Source organism: Stegodyphus dumicola, chromosome 7 (assembly GCF_044657685.1).
Source record: "Stegodyphus dumicola isolate Sdum_Otavi_A_Nest chromosome 7, ASM4465768v1".
Taxonomy (NCBI): Eukaryota; Metazoa; Arthropoda; class Arachnida; order Araneae; family Eresidae; genus Stegodyphus; species Stegodyphus dumicola.
In genome coordinates this window covers 163,611,814-163,626,652 of record NC_140774.1, presented here as the reverse complement: position 1 = coordinate 163,626,652, position 14,839 = coordinate 163,611,814, and the positions used below count along the sequence as shown (strand labels likewise).

General features: G+C 31.8%; 1 protein-coding gene across 2 annotated transcripts in view; it reads right to left on the bottom strand.

The window, feature by feature from the left end:
- Nucleotides 1–14,839, bottom strand: part of LOC118191855 (rab11 family-interacting protein 4A-like) — a 207,380-nt gene that overhangs the window by 16,650 nt on the left and 175,891 nt on the right. For both annotated transcript variants that reach the window (XM_085821012.1, XM_085821013.1), the window contains 3 exons: nucleotides 9,775–9,865; nucleotides 7,481–7,530; nucleotides 1,844–1,925 (listed from right to left, as the gene is read on the bottom strand). In XM_085821012.1, the coding sequence (XP_085677138.1) occupies nucleotides 1,844–1,925; nucleotides 7,481–7,530; nucleotides 9,775–9,865 (223 nt within the window). The remainder of the gene's footprint in view (nucleotides 1–1,843; nucleotides 1,926–7,480; nucleotides 7,531–9,774; nucleotides 9,866–14,839) is intronic.

Below are 14,839 nucleotides of genomic sequence, written 5' to 3'. Positions count from 1 at the left end.
AAAGTTCATATGATGTTCCAGCAGGTACAGCATGCCAGTTAGGTGATCGCTAATCACTGAACAGGCAGGCATGTTCAATGGGCAACAGATCTGGAGAACAAGCAGGCCAGGATAACAGTGCAATATGGTGGGCTAAAAAAAAAGTTTGAACATTACGTGCAATGTATGATCGCACATTGCCCTGTTGAAATGTAGCCTAGCTACAGGGAAGCCTTAAAGATAAGGGAGGAGAACAGGCTGCAAAACTTCAGAGATATAGTCTCAACTGTACCTAATTGTACCGATAATGCATACCAGGGGATGCGTGAGTAGGTTCCAATACCATCCAACACCATAACGTTGGGTGAATCATGAGGCAAAACCCAAGTCAAGCAGTTTCACTTCACGATGTATACAAACTCTAATCCAACCCTCGTGGTACTGCAAACAGAAGTTTGATTCACCCAAAAACAATCCATGCAGTTTGGATGTCTATGTTCTCCAGTAAGTGCACGACTGCAAAAGTAAATTCTTGTGGCTTAATGGCAAGCAAAGCAATGAACCGCTGGTGGGACAAAGTCTCATGCATTATACTTTCTTTCTTTTTGCAATTAACAGAACAGCTAGCACACAGGGTTTCAGCCCGTTGGATCCCGTCAATTGGGGAGAAAAAAACACTAGAGCTTAATGCTATGCTCTCCACGAATTAACTATGTAAAGTGAGAAACAATGAAAGGACCAGAACATGGAAATAAAGTGCATGGTGGGGACTGTTAAGAATAGGGAAAATTGCTGATAATCACATATCTTCTGCACTGCAAAAGTTGCTGTGGCTTGCACGAAGGTAAACAATGTTGAATTGTTCATGCAGATACTGAGTGTTGTGCTACAGACTGCATTCATTGTGATACGGTTGAGGAAGTGAACATTTCACTGAACATCTGTGTTCAGTGAATCGTATCCCTGGATCCCTGCAAATGGTGTTGAATTGATGATAGCATAACTGTTGGTGCAGATGTGGCAGCTCTTCCAAGTGTGCAATCAACTCATGCATTAGTGGCCCTGGGATGCCCCGAGTAACTACAGCGATTGACTATGCCTTTGCTGAGCCACTGGTTCCAACAACAACCATATCACTTTGACCAATATGCTGGCCGATCTGCCTATTCGACCACTTGGCCTCTTTTAGCCCAACAATGTGATTCCTGTCAAAGTCTGGCAACTGCTCACAATTCTGCCGAGTACATCTGAAAGGCACCTTTAGTTGGAATGTTGTGAATCCAAGCCACCAGCACATTTGTAAATGCTTGTCACTCGCTGTACTTGGTTTTTTACATTCTACAATGCTGACTGGTGCTGCAAGTTTAATCATTTACTAACTCGCCAAACCACATTTGAATGCTTCATTTTGTAATTATGGCACAATTTTTTCTGGGTGCATATATATTCTTTTGCAACAAAGAGTACGTAGGTTTAACAATTATAATTACTCACTTTCTTGTTTAAAGTTTCAGTGACTGCCACACATTTACTGAATACTTATTTCAGATGCAATTACTACTAAGGTTGCATCATTACTATCATTATTTTATGATTTATTTTATGATTAGCCATAGCATTTCCATGATCTTAGGAAAAACCTTTTCTTTTCTTTCTATAGGAAATATTTTCTATTTAAAAGTGCAGTTGTAGATTGAAACACCAACCTTAATTTGATTAAGATTTGGAAAAATAGCCTAGCTGCCTTCCCCAGAAAATAATAATAATAATAATATCCTTTTATGCAAAATATGCAACCTAACATGTCAGGTACATGAATACCAAAAATTCCAGTACTTATGACATGCCATTTAAAAAAACTTACTTGTTTCAATCTTTCGATTACATCCTTTAATTTCAAACATTCCTCAGTCAGTTGCATGTGATCAGTTTGTAATGATGCTAATCTGTAAAATAATTATAATTAATCTATAAGAAAGACAAGATTAAAAAGAGATATTAAAAGTAATGCTGAATTTCTCTTAATTTAAAAGAAAAGCAATGTATTTAATTCAGAATGACTGTCAAACCTTTTAGAATGTAACTCCTGGATTTTATAAATTTATATGCCTCTAACACCAGTATTATTTTTATTTTCAAATTTATTCAATTAGAAAACACAGAACAATTGCTATTTTTCAGAAAATTCTTTTAATAAAATACTGTATTTACTTGATCTATTGAAAACATGAGTGTGATGACAGGATTGCAGTGTTTTTCTTATTTCTAATGTTTATTAATGGAAGATTAAAAAGTAGCAGATCTGAAGATTTTCCATCTTCAAAATTTATGAATGGGGAAAAGAAAGGAAGAAACTTAAATTTCAAGAATTTGTTAAACTATAAGTCCTTCCACTCCCAAAGATTGTCATGTAGTTAGATAATTTTAGCAAAACTCCACTCCTGCACATTCTATTTTTTATTGTAATCTCATAGAGAAAGTTTAAAAGTCAAAATAATTAAACATATAAAGCACTGTCATTCCACGAGGAGAAATTTTTTGCCTCCTCCGACTAAAATTGTAACAAAAGATTCTAAGGCAAAAACTAATTATGGCACATTACTTGAAAATACATTTTTAGCCACTAAATGAAGTCATTATGCAAGAGCAACAATATCACAGAAATGATTATTTATATTTATAAAATGCCATCCTGATAAGTATAGCGGTTAGCATTACTAGCTGGTATTCCATTTGGCTGGTGTTCAAATCCCAAAGATAGCTTGGAAGTTTTTAAATGTTTAAATATCTTTGTGGAATAGGGATACTTAAAATACATTGCAAGTTGAAAATTTTCTCAAATGATTTCATGGTATGGAAAGAGGAAAGGGAGATCCTTGGACTGAGATTCCTTCAAAAACTGGAATGGAGTTGGGTCAAGTTTTCCTATTACTTATAAAGCACTTAAAGCCCATGCCAATGACAGTGCAATCCTGCCTCCTTGCCAAGATAAAATTCATCAATTTCTTCTGATAACCAAGCCAAGTCATAACAACATTGATTAATATAGATTAAATCTTAAATTTACAAATGTCTTTATAAAATACAAATGCATTTTTAACTTTCTACATTATTTAGAATCTTCTGTATTATTAGCACTTATGCATCACCTAAATGCTTCCCTGAGTTGTACGGTGGTATGCAATATCTATGGTATGTACACTGTTGGGGGGGGAAGGTGTATCGTTCTATATCTCCCGCTCTACTGGGCCAGTTGACGAAATTCAACTTGCATTTTTCATGTCTCGAAAGGGCGACTTAGGACTTGTATTAGATTTATATATAGCATTGTTCTAATACAGGTATTTTGACACAAAATCGAACTTTTTCTGAAATAACATACCATTTTTTTCCATATTTTGATACTACGTCTCAAATTATGCCAAACTACCAAGTTTTCTAAAAATCCCATGAGTAGTTTTTAAAAAATTAGCTTCTCAATATTAATTGAGTTTGGTATATATTTATTAATTTCTTTTTTTTTTATTATTATTAAACGTATTTGATTCTTTCTTTCACATTTCGAAATTGAGATTCATTCCAAATAAAATTTACCCCATCTTAAAGTAGATGTATTTCTAAGCATACCTGCAAAAAATTACAGTTTTGTATTCAAAATTTCCAAAGATATACGTGAATTTATATATTAGCATGTTTTGAAATTTGGCATATTTTTTTAAAACGATAAAACATCAAATATGGTTTAGACACTTTGCTACAATTATTTGAAAGTTAGAATGATGTGACTTTTTTTCCCGCTCATGGACAATGTAAAAAGGTAGGTGCCCTTTTTCTGGTTCAAACATAGTGGAAGAGAAGGGAAAATTGGTTGCTATATATTAATAAGTCTGCCAAGTGAATTATTCTTGGCGTAAACTGAAAAAATTGTGCCAAGATAAATTTTTGAATTTCTCCGTAAATGTCGCATCAAATTTTACAAAATTTAATATCTAGGCATAATTTGAGTCGAACAATTGAAATATAGAAAAAAACTGGTATGTTATTTCAGAAAAAGTTGGCAAAATACCTATATTAGAACAATGCTATATAAAAATCTAATATATATCCTAAATCGTGCTTTCGAGACATGAAAAACACATTTTGAATTTTGTCAATCGGCCCAGCAGAACGAGATATATAGAACTGTCTTCTCCCCCCATGCAGTGTACATAATGTCTGCAGCACGGAAGCACATCTAACAAAAAGTCTCCTCAAAAGGAAGAACGGAAGGAGACCCTTCATTCATTTTCACAGTATTAGCCACCATGGAAGATGGCTCAAGACCAGCAAATAGCTGAGAAAAGTCACGATGCTTAAGCACCTAAGCAATGAGAAGCATTATCGTCTCCCCGCTTGGCCATGTTGTGATTCAAAACACTTTATCTGTGATGCCATTACAATAGAATAATACACTAAACTATGAACTCTTGGAGCAGATGGCTTTAAGACCACAGAAGGAGGGTAGAGAATTGCACACTGTGTCATGCTTGATTATTTGAAATTTCACTTAGATGTTTTTAATACCTTATATAACTAATATAATCATTAACATTAATGCATGTTTTATTCATTAAAATTTATTTTGTGCAAAAGATATATTGATTATTTGGACTTATCTTTGCTGAAAGATTAGATTAAAGATAAAATTGCCTAATGGACCTTGCAAAGAAACCATGAAAAACCAGATAGGCATATTTTATGTTTTTTTTTAACCTTTAATTTTAAAATACTAAAATTTTAAACGATGCCATTACATGAAGCCTCTTTTTTGAATTTGAACTGAAATTTAAGACATTTTACTTTAGGCAAGAATGGATCTAGCAAAAGTAAAAAATAAAGAGCTGCCTTACCAGTATTAGTCACAAAACTAATAAATAAGTTAGAAATGGAAATTGCCAATGAGGGAAAAAAAAGTGTAACTGAAGAATGCAGTTAATTAGTACAGAATAATTAATCTTAGCTGATAAAGCTATATGATTTCTAGAGAACAGTATAAAGATGAAATTATTGTCTGGAAATTACATTCAAAAAGATATTTAGATTCTACGTCACATAGCACTAATTCTACATCATGTGGAACTATCACTGAATTGCATAGAATTAGCCTTGGGAACATTTTTTGGAAAAGATATGCACAATTGGCCTGGGGTTTTGAGTACGATTTGAGATACTTGTATATGAAAATGAAAGCCTACAAGAAATTGATAAATTTAATTATTTAATTGTTTCATGTCTTACAAGGCATCTAGAGACTTCAATTCAAAACTATGCTTTCAAATTTGTAAGCAATGGTATTATTATACTTTTATACATGATGGCGAAACAAACATATCAGGCAAGAAGCATATTCAACAGGCAGTTGTCTTTTTCAAATTGTGCATCAATAAATAACTCTAGTCTACTTCAGACATTCAGAACTCAAATTATAAACACAAAAAATTGCCGACAGCACAGCATTTGTGCACTGTTAGATTTAGGACCGCAGCGAACATCTATTATGGAGGACATCTGTAAAAAACTAAAACTTCCTTTTATAGAAAATGAACAAATGAAAATATTCTTGTTTGGATGTACCCCACCTGAAGTGCAGGCAATGAAAACAGAAGCATTAATTACTTCTGTTATTAATAGATCATATACTCACTCCCTTAGAATTAAACCTAGGATTAAAGCTGTTCTGTACAATTGCAATGTCTAAAATATTTCATATGAAACCTGTGGTGCAAGATATCGGACCCGTTCCACCAGACAGATGCTGAGAAACCTTTCCATTTTGAAACAATGGGATAGATTATTTCAGCCCACTGTACATCAAAAATGGGAAATAATTATCCAAGGTGTATGCTTTATTGTTTACTTGTGCTGTAACTAGAGCAGTGCATTTTTAATTCATGGCAGACCTGCCAACTGAAAAAATCTTGCTTACATTTAGAAGAAGAGATTTGTGCAAATTAATGTATACAGAGGACGCCAAAACTTTTAAAAGACTGAAGAAAGAATTAGATTTATTGATCCAAGTTATGAAGCACATTAAAATTCAAGACAAATTCTCTAAACAAGGGGTCAAATGGAAATTTATGATTAAGAAGGCAGCTTGGAAGTATATGGCTCAGTCTCTGAAAACTCTTTTGAAGAAAATTTTAGGCAAGTCATCCTTGACATTCAGTGAATAAGAGACAGTCGTAATAGAAGTGGAAACTATATTTAATTCTTGATCTTAAATGTTTACATACTCGGACCTAAGAGAACCAGAATCTTCGATTCCTGGATACTTTTTAATACTAAGATAGTCAATAATCATTGCCACAGGAAAGCTCTAAATTTACTTAAAAAAAGGAGAGTCTTACACATCGATTTAGACATCAACAACTACGGATACAGAAAATCTGGAAAATGGAAGCTAGATTATTTGATGAATTTAAAATCTTCTCATCATTCCAAATCACCATTTGTTCGAAAGAAATAACTGTTGTGTTACGTGAAGACAAGATCCTAAGGTTGATATGGAAGGTGGTATCATAATGGAGATCTTTCCAGCATGAGGTGGTAAGGTGAGAGCCTGTGCTGAAACTTAATGTAATCATGCTCAATTATTTGAAATTTCACTTAGACATTCTGAATACCTTATATAACTAATGTAATCACTAACATTAATGTATATTTCATTCATTAAAATATCTTGGTGCAAAAGATAATTTGAATTGATGTTTCTTGATGGATTAGATTAAAGACACAGATAGTCTAGTGGCCCTCACAAAGAACCCACTGAAACACAGGTTGGCATAATTTAATTTTTCCCCACCTCCCTTTGATTTAATTTGAAATACCCAAAGGCCATGACAAATGCAAAGACCTGATTTTAACTATGTTCTTTCAGAAGGAACAACAGCAACACTGAAATCAAAAAATCTTAGACGTGGAGAAATGACATTTTGGCATATGGTAAAAAGGGGATCAAATCCCCTTTCTACATTAGTGATGTATATCACTATTGACAGTGTTTTGGGAAAGGAAAATTGCATATATTTATCAGTCTCATAAATCAATCAAAACAAATAATTTCATTCAAAATTTTCAGTTTAAAATTATAGAGTTGACTACTGTTACATTAGGGCATCAGTAATATATTAATCAAGTTAGCACATTATTCATCATAAATGCAGCAAAAATTGCAGCATCATTTCACAGGTTTATCAAGAACAAAAAGGCTATCTTGCAGAATTATTTTAACAGGCACAAATATATATTCAACTATTTGTGAAATTGATGAGCAATTTGATAGGAAAGCAATATAATTTGCATAAAAAAATGAACTAATTGGCTAAATTTGTAGTAAGTCATCCAGATGTACTATTTTATAATAACTGTAAGAAATTTTCTTTTATTTTACATATGTCATAAGAAATTTAAACAATTAATAAAAGCAATATACTTTTTTTACTATCTCATATAAAAAACTTACTTATTTGCATAATACTCTGCTTCAAGTTTACTTTCTCGTTCACATCGAGACTACAATATAAAAAAAATACATTAACTGTTTTTCAATTATAAATGCCATGAAAAGTTACTTAACAATTAAATAAAACCATACAGACGATAACTATAATTTTTTAGTTTATTTTTATTAGGTTTACCTTCAAGATATTTCTCCTAACATTTTCAATACAGACAGTTCAGACTGTTATCAAATAATTTTTAACTGAATAAGTTATTGTTTTTTAACATAATAATGGTACCACCTGTGTGTATCATAGTACACACATGTGTGTTATTGGCTCTGTTCACTGTGTGTGTGTGTGTAAGCAAGAAGAATAAATTATTTATTCTGAAACACATGAAGCACTGTAGTATTAAGTAGCAATAACATCTAGGTTAACCTTAACAGTTTTATGGCATTTAAAAAAAATACTTGAAAAATAAGGTTTTAAATTCTATTTATTATGTATAAGAAATTCATGGGTTTTTTTATGATACTACTGTCATCTCTTCTTGATTGAATTATTGGACATCAAGAGCAGGTTTGAAAGAACTATAACAGAACTAGATTATTTGGCTAATAATCATGCATGTAAGAAAAGACAGTGGCATATTCTACATGGCCTAGTGAGACTCTAAACATTTTATGTAATAACACCTCTGGGAATTATTTATCTAACATTCAGAAGCATTAGAAGGAACATTCTACATCTTTTAAAACTACAAAATGTTCTAACATATGCGGGTTGCATCAGAATGACTAATGAGTTTTCACCTGTTTCCATAGTTGTCTTTCACATTCTGATAACTACAGGCAATAGATTATAATGAATTTTAGTATTCGCATGATTCATATAAGCAAAATTAACTTTAAATGTTAAACTTTGGGTCCATGAAAAAGTTCTTGCAATATTTTGAATGAATTTGAAATCACAATTACACAGTCATATACAGTCACAATTATCTTAAATCTAAGCTATTTAGGTAGAAGTATGAATGCTTGGAAGCATGTGCAAGCAGATTATGAAGCCACTTAATGTTAATACATCGGTCAGCTCTCAGAATCATAAGCTCACGATCTTGACTGCCAGTCAACTACATTTTTTGAAATATTATACTACTTTTAAAAGAAGCAAGAAATAAACCATAAAAAGTAGACCTATCTCATATAATTCTAATTTGCACAAAAATAAAACATTATACTTGTCATTCCAGAGAGAATATTCTATAGTTTCAAATGATTAATATATTCAAATTGAGAAGCAGTCTATTTTGATGGATTCATTTATTATTTTGGAGTGTATGTGAAAAAAAAATTATTTTTATGGCATGTATCAAATTTTAAAAATATTTATATTCGTCATGCTACAAGCACCTCGATTTCTCCTTCTCCTCCAATTTTCACCACTATATCACAGCAAATTGGCACTCATGTATTCACATAACTGCCTTGGTGCAGTTTAGCATTTTTTACAGAAGAAAAAGGTAATTTGATGAATTTTCGGACAGCAACTTGCAATAGATATTGCTACCTAGAGAATTGTTATACACATGGTTGTCAGAGTAAAGTGACTTCTGAAAATTGGGAAACTTCTATTAAGGTGGTTGCAATAACATGCAAGTAGAAGCAAATTATAAATTAGTACTAACTTTAAATCAATCTTCATATTCAAAATACGGTAAAACTTTCAAGGTGATAACCACCATAAGATGGCCACCTCTGAAAATGAACATTTATAAGAACAAAAGTAAATACTAGTATTGAATCTGACCTCTCTAAGACAAACCTTCACCGCAGGCCTTATTGCCTGGAACTGTGGATGGTTGTCTTAGAAATGATTCTAATTCTTCTACATACATTTATTCCCCTTCGTTGAAAATCATAGCACTGGTAAAAGCTTACATTATTATAATTGGATATGATTCAAATCTTAGCCCAAAAAGTTTCTACGTGAGTACTTCTTATGGTTATGTAGAAAACTCACAGTCAGCATGCATTATGCAGAAAGTAAGAACAGATTTTTTTCAAGCCCCAGTGGTGCAATTATGGATTAAAATCAGGGCCAGATTTACACATAAGCTACACGAGCTATAGCTTAGGTCTCCCACTTTCTTGGGGGGGCCCCAAAAACATTAAAATACAGTATAAATAGTATTAAAATATATTATAACAGACCTATAAAGGGCCCCATATCTCAAATAGCTTAGGGCCTTCTCAAGTCTAAATCTGGCTCTGATTAAAATAATAGCATTCGGATAAAATATAATAGAACAAACCATAATCTCCTTGAATTTCTGCTGTTCAGTTTCAATACGATCTTCACTCCGGATTTCAAGTTCTCTTAACTGTTCTTCCAACGAGTGGATCCTATGAAATGGAGTTGTATGAATTAAAATATTCAACTTTTTTACTATTTTGAGTCTTTTGTACAAATTTTTTTTGCTCAACTTTTTTTTTTTCTTTTTTCTTTTTTATTTCAATGCTATGACTACATTTTAAATTGCAATTGTATAACAAAGTAATAATTTTTCTCTACATTTACATACTTTAAAAAAAAATTATACAATTATTTTCCACATTTTAATAACATCAAAATTGCATAGGCATTTAAAAATCTCAGAACATATGGCTGTTATTTTTTAGCATAACAAGATAAACAATACAAAAACAATAAAGGGAAAAATTAAGACATCAGACAAAAGTTTTAAACTCTAAAAATGCTACATAACATACAGAAGGCATATTAGCCTTGTAACTTATTAATTCTACACTTAAAATTAAGGCACCAGATTATCAAGCAATCCCAAACTTTTCAGAATAAACAATTGAATTACCTGCTATATTGAAAAAATCCACAGAAGCTATTAAAATAATTAAAAACAATAATTTATTTTTTACATAAAAATATTAACAAATATAATTTTGACAATGAACAATTATGCAGAATTTTTATTCCCTACATTTTGTAACCTTCTGGTTTAAATGTACATAAAGATTAGACTCTTTTAATATGGGATGAATTACATGATGGAAACGAAATTTGCGATTTAAAAAATATTGAGAAATTTTACTTTTATTTTCAAAGCATAACCGATTAAAATAAATGGCAGTCATTTTTCAACATCGCTATTTCTCAAGCTCATGTAATACAGGCAATAGATGCACGGACATTTTTAAATAAAAAGGCATTATATATATAATTCTTTATCTTAGATTTATGTAACATAAAACTTTTAGCATATTCACGAAAAACAAAAGTTACTATATGCAAAACAAAGCGAAATACAAATGCTTTATAATTCAAATAATTTCATATCATATAAAATAAATCGGTATTGTCCCAACTGGCGATCTACCGAATTTTGTTAGTAATGTGAAGTTGCTATGGAAAAGAAATAACCAACAAAAAAAATATTTATGTTGCTTCGGAAACAACACACGTACTACTGTCCGTTCTGAAAAGAATTATTCAGAACTGCAGCAGAGTGGCGAGATGAGGCAGCAGTTCCGTTTTCTCGTCGATATATCTTTATTACCATAAAGTTTATATTTTTATAAATGTGTCTTGCCTCACCACTAAACATCCACAGTTAGTTAATTACGTTTATAATAGATGGCGCCACCTCTTTTCAGACTATTTTGTAAAAGCGATTTTGCTTTTACATGCGCTACAAATGCCTGCGCTTTTGCAGCTGGCGATAAACGTTTGGTAAAACCATCGAAACTAGTCCTGTGAAAATTTGAAAATATAACGCTGATTTTTGTTGTTTGACTTCTGAATTAGCTTTCACAAAATGCTGTGAAATAACTGTTATCCTAAGCGGCAAGTGTTTACTTTATCTCTAATAAATTCATTATCTCTCTTCTTTCAACAAATTATTTGTAAATAGGTTCTGGAACAACTAAATACCGCAGTATAAAATCGGGAGCATTTTGTCTTACCTGTTTCATTCACTATATGCGCGAAATTTTTTACATAATCTATATTCATAATATTTAGGGGCTCATTTTCAGTTACATTATTATCGAGAAATTCATTGAAATACTTAAACCACTTAGTCCAATTTAAAAAAAAAAAATCCCTACCTTTCATTTTAAATGTGCGATAAAATGGCGGAAGAGAAAAATGTGTAAAAACAACAATTTTAGTGGCGCCACCTATCGATCCACGTAGTAACTACACAGTTAAGTAAGGTAGATCGCCTACTGGGAGAATACAGTAAATCTAAAGTTATTCGATTCCCAGATACATGCACATGAGCAGCATTCTAACTATTTCTACAGTTGTTTATCAATTAGCACAACCATAATTTTTTATACATGCCTGAAGAGCACTACGATCCATAAATTCACTACCACTAACTTCTAAGAACATAAAAAAAAAAAAAAAAAAAAAAAGAAGGAAGCATTGTAATCATGACTGCATTTGTTATTCCCCGCAAACTCAACACAAATACAAATTTACTATATATATGGATATATATATATAGCTTTGGATATAACCAGTGTGTTTCTAAATAAACAAATAAACGTCACTGGGAAATTAAATGGCGAACAACCATTTTCATTGCAAGATCAAGCTAAATTAAGTAGTACCGAATTTTATAAAATGTGATTCTCTTGAACAATCCATCTCAATTCAGACAGAGATCAGTTATACTTTTTATTTGAGACAATAATTACATTTAGAGACCATCAGATTCAGTAACTTGAAGGCATACTTGATTCCTCAGCCCAATACACTTTAAAGAAAAAGGCGAGTTAATATAAAACAGTGCTCTTTTCTATAAACAAGTAAAATAGATCTGATCGAAAATGTAAAGTATGTATCTGATATCAAACTTCGAGGGGGGTAATCCGAAATATATATATTTAAGATTTTAAAATACTTCATTTTCCTTTTTTCATGTTCAAATAACAGCATACTTACGTAGTTTTTTAGTTCAAATAACAGCATGCTCAGCATAGCGAAAAGCATTCAAATATTCTGCACATTTGAATATAAGGCTACATTAACAAGCAGCAGAATCCTCAAACATTTCACCATTAAGATAACTTTACGAAATAACAGAAATATACTGCAACTAGATAAGATAAAGCTATAGAGTAAACGGTTCCAGACCAATGACGACAGTCAGTCAAATTTTTATATGAAGTCATACTCAACAGTCAATTTTCACTCCAAAAATAAAGGCCATACTCACTGGTACGTATAATACATAAATAATAAAGTTTAAAAACAGTATGAATACAATTAAACTTCATGATAATTTATGAGACACAACGATTATTAAGAAATGTATATAATTTTACATCATAATTTTAAATCGTCTTACTACGATGTGAGAGTCAGACCAATTTGGGGAAAATGCTGCTCTCAAGTCTGGAAGGGAGATTCTTATTCCCCCGCGCGAGGATACTTTGCATTACTTTTCGAAAACAGTACCGACAAGGATTAGATCATTTAATTTAAGGTAAGCACGCGAATGTTATTTGTGCAACTTTCGCTAACTTTAAGCAAAACATACTGAGGGGATGGATCCGAAGCTCTGCCTTTACTTTCTTCACTACCCAATAAATCTACCCAGTACAAATAAACACAATCTACCCAGATAAACAAATTTTAAATGTACTCATCAAACAAAAACAGTTATAATTACAATCACAAGCTATGCCCGGAAACATAATTCGCAAGTGCACATCGGTATCGCAACTGAAGGAGGGATCTCAAGAACAAACCAATGAGCTCCCAGTAGAATTTTCTGTTATATCACGTGACCTTTGCCGCGCTTTTGAACTTTACCGCACTTAAAGTAAGATGGTTGAAAATGCTTAACAGCCTAATTTCCTCTATAAAGTAACTAAAAGATTATGATTTCTCTGTAAAATTCTTCAATGCGAATTTAAATCAAAAATAAATTATTGTGAAGATTTCAGTAACTGGTTGAAAGAATATCAAAGAAATTCAAATACATCCTCAATAATGCGAAATAAAAGCTTTTCAAATGCAACAGCTTTCAAAGATTCATCGTCACAAGAGCAGCAGAAGCCTATTGGTCTGCATTCGAAGACCCTCCCTCGGTTGCGATGCTGATGTGCACTTCAGAGTTATGCTGCCCGGAATTCGAACCCGGGCGCAAATTGAGTGCAATCAACTACTACTAACTACTATAACCGCACAAAACAGGCGAACGTCTTCAAAAATTTTCAACCTTATTTCGGTAATATTTAACAGTTTAATTTCAAAATGGTCATACGTTTTTAACTGAGTCAGGTTCCTCATTTTTGTCTAGAAAGAAATTCAGAATGTATTTAAATTGTATGTTTTTATATTAATTACTCAACACCTCATATAACAAAAATTCCAGTACGTTTTCAAGGAAAAAAAACTATGTCACAAGGTATGTGTTTCAAATTATTATTTCTTTTGCAAGCTAAGCCTACGGAAGTTTCATTTAATACAACCTGATTTTCTGTTTTGCAATTATGCGAAACAAAATTAATAAGAATTTAAAATATAAAAACAGATTTAAATCTCAGAACTTCGATTCCACCGGAACAGTCTTGTTTCCACTTGCTGATGTAAGGAATTCGAATGTAAAATATTTCGACTTAAATAGTGTGCCTCTCATTTTAGGCAATTCCATTTTTGATATTTTTACGCCTATTACGGTGCAAAACTTACTTTAATGCACACTGCGCAAAAAAAAGGGGGGGCAGTTCTACATCTCCCGTTCTACTGGGACGATTGACAAAATTCAAATTGTGTTTTTCATGTCTCGTTCGCACTAAATGAATTTAAGATCATACAACATTATATATATATAGCATTGTTCTAGCATATTTTCCTTTCATTTCCATTATGCCGGAGTAGGAAAAAAGGCACCTCGTTCCTATGTTTTTACATTGTGCATGAGTGGGAAAAAAGTCGCATCGTTCTAACTTTCAAATAATTTTAGAAAAGTGTCTAAACCACATTTGCCGTTATTATCACTTTAAAAAAATATGATAAATTTCAAAACGCGCCAATATATAAATTCACGTATATCTTCGGAAATTTTGAATAAAAAACTGCAATTTTTTACAGCTATGCTTAGAAATAAGTCTAACTTAAGATGATGGTAAAAATTTTATAGCTTATAATTCAAAACTTTTTTTGAAAAATTTATAAAAGTTATTTTAAAATACATATTTAAAAAATAAATCATAAAAAATGGGTGAATTTTATTTGGAATGAATTTCAATTTCGAAATGTGAAAGGAAGAATCAAGTAAGTTTAATAAAAAAAAAAGAGATTAATACATATATACCAAACTCAATTAACAATCTCAACGTAATTAA